Source organism: Quercus lobata, chromosome 8 (assembly GCF_001633185.2).
Source record: "Quercus lobata isolate SW786 chromosome 8, ValleyOak3.0 Primary Assembly, whole genome shotgun sequence".
NCBI classification, from domain to species: Eukaryota; Viridiplantae; Streptophyta; class Magnoliopsida; order Fagales; family Fagaceae; genus Quercus; species Quercus lobata.
The window spans coordinates 6,284,970-6,290,103 of NC_044911.1; the positions used below are offsets into that span (position 1 = coordinate 6,284,970).

A 5,134-nucleotide genomic window follows, 5' to 3' on the forward strand; every position below is an offset into this window, starting at 1 on the left:
GCTTTGATGTTTCGAGGACAAAATGGCCTTATGCCCTTTTCACCCAAATTATATAGCCTTATGCCTCTCTTCCCAAACTAATTAGGGAAATGCCCTTCTTTTGTAACTCGATTTTTTCAAAATTGAGTTAAAAAAAAAATTTATGGAGCCTTATAGTGACGTTTTTAAGGACCTATAGTGACGTTTTAAGGACTTACAGTGACGTTTTGTAACTCGATATCCATGAAATCGAATTATAGGCAATTATATCAGGTTACAAAACTTCACTATAGGTCCTTAAAACGTTACTACAGGTCCTTAAAAACGTCATTATAGGGCTTAACTCGATTTTGAGAAAGTCGAGTTTTAAAAGAGGGGCATTTCCCAAATTAGTTTGGGAAGAGGGGCATAAAGCTATATAATTTGGGTGAAAAGGGCATAAGGCAATTTTGTCCGATGTTTCTACAAGCTGTAAGTATCGTAATTTATTGCTAGGATGCTCTTCCACAATTTAACTTTTTAGGGTTTTTTGGTCAGACTAGAGAGTGTTGAAGCAGAACAACCTCTTACCTTTCCAAAGTCTTCCTTCAAGTTACTTTTACAACCAATCTAGGCAATTACGTATGGAAACTTGGGTTAAATCTCATGGCGCATACATTGAAATTGAAGTGAGTTGTAGCGATTTTGAGCTATAATGCCAAAGCCAGCAACTAACATTTGATATAAAATTAATGTAGGCTGCATTAGTTTTTCTAGCCCTTCTAAGTAACAAAAGAAAGGTGATCTCATGAGCATTAAATATCATTTGTGTATTTTTTTACTTCATTTAAGCTACCCCACAATTTCTTTGACCATTTGCCTGGGGAGAGAGAGAACTCTTGCAAGTGATTGTATTTTGTATTTGTAGCCTACATATACTTATGTGTACAAGATCTGCAATTCATCTATATAATACCTAAAAGCTTAAGAATAACATTTATTATTGTTATGCTCATGTTGAACCACATCAACATAGCATTTCGGTTCATTCAGTTCTTTTCGGTCCACTTCAATCCATTCAGTCCATTCGTTTTATTTCAATCCACTTCAGTCCATCTGGTCCACTTTTGTCCATCCAATTTGGTCCACTTCTTACCAATTCGGTCCACGTTGGTCTATTTCAATCTATTTTAGTCTATTTTGGTCCATTGGTCCATTTTGGTCCACTCTAGTCCACTTCAATCTGTTTAGTTGACCTCAGTCCATTTTGTCCTCTTTGATGATGCTTTAGGAGTCTATTTAATTGACAATTATGTCAAATTTTCAGTGTAATATCGATAAGTATCTTGCTAAAATTATATTTTTCTTATGTTATTAAAGTTTTGTATTTTTTTTTTTTCCTAATATTAAGTGATGGATTTGCTTATACATGTTTCCTTCTTTAGCCATTCAAGACATATAAAGGACAAACCACTTGTATGAAGTACTAGAAAAAAATCCAACCACACAATAATTTATTTACAAAATACCTCGCATTATATTGTAATTGAATGTAAAATATATTATATTTTCTTAAAAAAAATACAAAATTAAAAACACTTTCTAATAACAAATATATAGATAGCTTAATTTACAAAATTTAATATATATTGTATTGACTATATTTTATTAGAAAATAATCATTTCATTTTAAGAAGGGATTGAGACTAATACTTATAAGTCTCATATACTATTTTAATTTTTTACTTAACAGAAAAAAAAAAAAAAATCATCAAATATTTTAACCAAAAAAAAAAAAACAAATCGTCAAAATTTTTTGGAGCATTGTGCAGATCTGCTATTAGTGTTTATAAAGCCTGCATGTAACAAAATTACAAAAATATTATTGAACAACCAGAATTCACTAAGCACTTTTCTCAACCAAAAAAAAAAATCACTAAGCACTAAACGTGTTTTTAATGGACTAAACGTGTTTTTAATGGATTAAAACGCCAACACCGCAATAAAGAAACATCTTACTTATCAAAATATCAGTGTACGTACGAACTTGACATAGGATCAATGGCAGAGCTGGGATTTAATTTCAAGGGTGGCAAAATTTATAAAAGCAACACACATGTGCTGATGAACACATAAACGCAAATACTTGATACCAATCTGAATAATGACAAATCATTCACGTGAATACCCAGCTATGTTTTAATGTAGACAAAGTTATAAGATAACAATTTTTTATATGATGTCAATTTGTTAGGTGTTTGTGAATTTTTAAAATTTAAAATTTTACTTACGATTCACATTAAAGGATTATTAGTAGGTAGACAAATCCAAAGTATAGCTCTTGTTAGATCTGATATTTTGATTAATTAAACTCATAAAATAGTCCACTCCCAATATTTTTTAAGACTAATATGAGAACTTATAGCCAAGAGTCTTGTAGCTCAATTGACACTTTTAGTGTTTCTAATAAAAACATTCAGAGTTTAAATTTTCTATCTCCCATTATAACTATCGAATTATCAAATTTAAAAAAAAAAAAGTGAAAACATGGGTCTAGTTAATGAGTGCCCCAGCACTTTCATTAAGGTTGATTTTTTAATTGCAGTCAATTTCCTTTTTATAAGTACTCAAGTCACTTCAACCACTTCCTAATACAAGCATTCAGCCAAAAAAAAAAAAAAACTATACAAGTGGGATTCGTTTAAAGCCTCCTTAATAAGTGTACAAGAGCATAGGTGAACAAAAGCCAACAAAAATTCACAAGTAAAATTTTTCTTCGAGAACTTCTCAAATTCACAAAAATTCACATGAATCCAGACTTCTTTCCCTGAGTTTTCGAGGCTACTGTTAGCTAGAACGATATCTAGTCTTACTGCATTTCCATTATGCGTTTGGTGGTATCAGGGATCTACTCAATCAAAACCATTCTGCATCAGCCTCAACCATTTATTATAAAATGTTGAAGTGAATACTCTTAGCTAAGTTAGCTTAAATAGGAAAAAAAATGAGGTTTTAGCCAGTTATAGTGTTACTAAATTGTTATTGAGGCTGGTGTGAGTGGGTTATGAGCTTAGTTACCGAAAAGAAAAAAGTAAATGGGAAGACTTAAAATGCAAGTGCAAAGACTAAGACTTAAATTGTTAGTGTTTTTGAGATACCCATTACATTAGTGCGGAAGAGGTACCCATTACATTAGTGCTTCTTGAGTCATTAGCCAAAGTCATGATAGAATATAAGAAATCAACGAACCTGCCCTAAGAAATCAAAGAATCTATGATGGCTTTGTTGAGAAGATAAATAAAAATTAAATAAATTTAATAAAAAAAAAAAAAAATGAAGATACAAGTACAACTATGAGGTAGTTGTCATCACCTTTTCATATAAAATATACATCTTCCAGCTCTTCTTTAAAGACATAATATATTTACTTCTGATCTCATTTGGAATTATGAGGTGGTTAATATGGCTCTCTCAACACTTCCACCTCTTACTGCTCTTCTATTCTCTTTCTACTTCTTCATCATCATCATCTTTTGCCTCTACTTTGAAACCACTGCGCTCCCAAGACCAGCAGTTAGCATTACTCCATTTTAAGCAATTATTTACCTTTTCAGAATTTGCTTCTTATGATTGTGACCTTTTGGGTTATCAGCATTCTTATCCAAAGATGGAGTCTTGGAAAAAGGGCACTGATTACTGCTCATGGGATGGGATTACTTGTGATAGGGTGAAGGGAAACCTGATTGGCTTTGACCTCAGTTGTAGCTGGCTTCAAGGCACCATCCCTCCCAATAGTACCCTCTTTCTTCTCTCTCACTTGCAATATCTCAACCTTGCTTTCAATGACTTTGATTTTTCATTGATTTCATCTGGGTTTGGTCAATTTACTAGGTTGAGATATCTTAACCTTTCAGGTTGTGTGTTTTCTGGCCAAGTCCCACTTCGTTTATTGCGCCTCTCCCTATTGGCCTCACTATATCTCTCTCAAAATCATTTTGTTAGTCTCGAAACATTTGTTGTTAGAAGGCTTGCTAAAAATTTGAAGATGCTAAGAGAACTTCATCTTGATTTGGTTGACATGTCTTCTGTTTCACTTAGGTCTTTGATGAATTTTTCTTCTTCATTGACAACACTTAGTCTCTTTAACTGTGAATTGCAAGGGACATTACCAGTTGATATTTTTCGCCTACCAAACCTACTTACGCTCACTTTAACATCTAATATTGAACTCAGGGTTTTTTCCATTGGTAAATTTGACAAGTCCCTTAAGGTTTCTGGATCTCTCTTACACTAATATCTCGGGAGAATTACCAAAATCAATTGACAATCTAAAATTCTTAAGGAATTTGGGATTACATCAATTCAATTTTAATGGCCCAATAATTGCATCACTCGGTAACCTTACACAACTCACTGATTTGGATTTATCTGACAACCATTTTAGCGGTGAGATACCATCATCACTTTCAAACCTCAAGATGCTCTTATACTTGGGTCTAGAATATAACAATCTCAATGGTATAATCACTTTCATTTTACAATGTATAGTTTGTGCAAATTGTTTGAATCTCATAAAATTGCAATTTTGCAGGTTCAATTCCCTCATCAATTGGGGACCTCACGAAAGTTACTCAAATTTTCCTCCGATCTAACTACTTCACCGGTCAAATTCCATCACTTTCAGAGCTAAAGGATCTCAATCTTATTGACCTAAGATTCAACAACCTTAGAGATAGAATTCCTAATTTTTTGACCAACCTCACAAGACTCACCAAAGTTTACTTGTCTTATAACCAACTCACTAGTCAAATTGATGAATTCCAAAGTAGCAATTCCTTAAAAATTTTAGATTGGAAAATAACAGGCTTTATGGTTCTATTCCAAAATCAATATCTAATCTTGTGAATCTTATAGAGCTTGATATTTCATCAAATGACTTGAGTGGCATTGTGGAATTTGATTAGTCTACAAATCTCAAGGAACTTCAAACTCTTGATCTTTCATATAACAATTAATTATTGAGCATCAAAAGCAAATTTAATGATCCCTTCCCTGCTCTTCAATCTTTGAACTTAGTTTCTTGCAACATAACCGAATTCCCAAATTTCATAAAACTGTCAAAAAGATTAGAAAACTTAGACCTATCTAATAATAGCATTTATAGTTAAGTCCCGGA

At 32.5% G+C, this 5,134-nt stretch overlaps 1 protein-coding gene across 1 annotated transcript; it reads left to right on the forward strand.

Annotated features, from left to right (window-relative positions):
• The first annotated feature begins 3,406 nt into the window (after positions 1-3,406).
• LOC115956216 (receptor-like protein Cf-9) lies at positions 3,407-4,922 on the forward strand. The gene is made up of 3 exons (XM_031074656.1): positions 3,407-4,205; positions 4,550-4,783; positions 4,873-4,922. Exons 1-3 carry the CDS (start codon positions 3,407-3,409, stop codon positions 4,920-4,922), a joined length of 1,083 nt encoding a protein of 360 aa, XP_030930516.1.
• The last annotated feature ends 212 nt before the right edge of the window (positions 4,923-5,134 follow it).

Bases quoted from the DNA above. Each gene is read 5' to 3' on its own strand.
- LOC115956216 (XM_031074656.1), top strand. From the start codon at position 3,407: ATGAGGTGGTTAATATGGCTCTCTCAACACTTCCACCTCTTACTGCTC. The intron at 4,206-4,549 runs GTAAATTTGACA...GCAATTTTGCAG, and splicing joins ACTCAGGGTTTTTTCCATTG to GTTCAATTCCCTCATCAATT. The intron at 4,784-4,872 runs GTAGCAATTCCT...TGAATCTTATAG, and splicing joins TCAAATTGATGAATTCCAAA to AGCTTGATATTTCATCAAAT.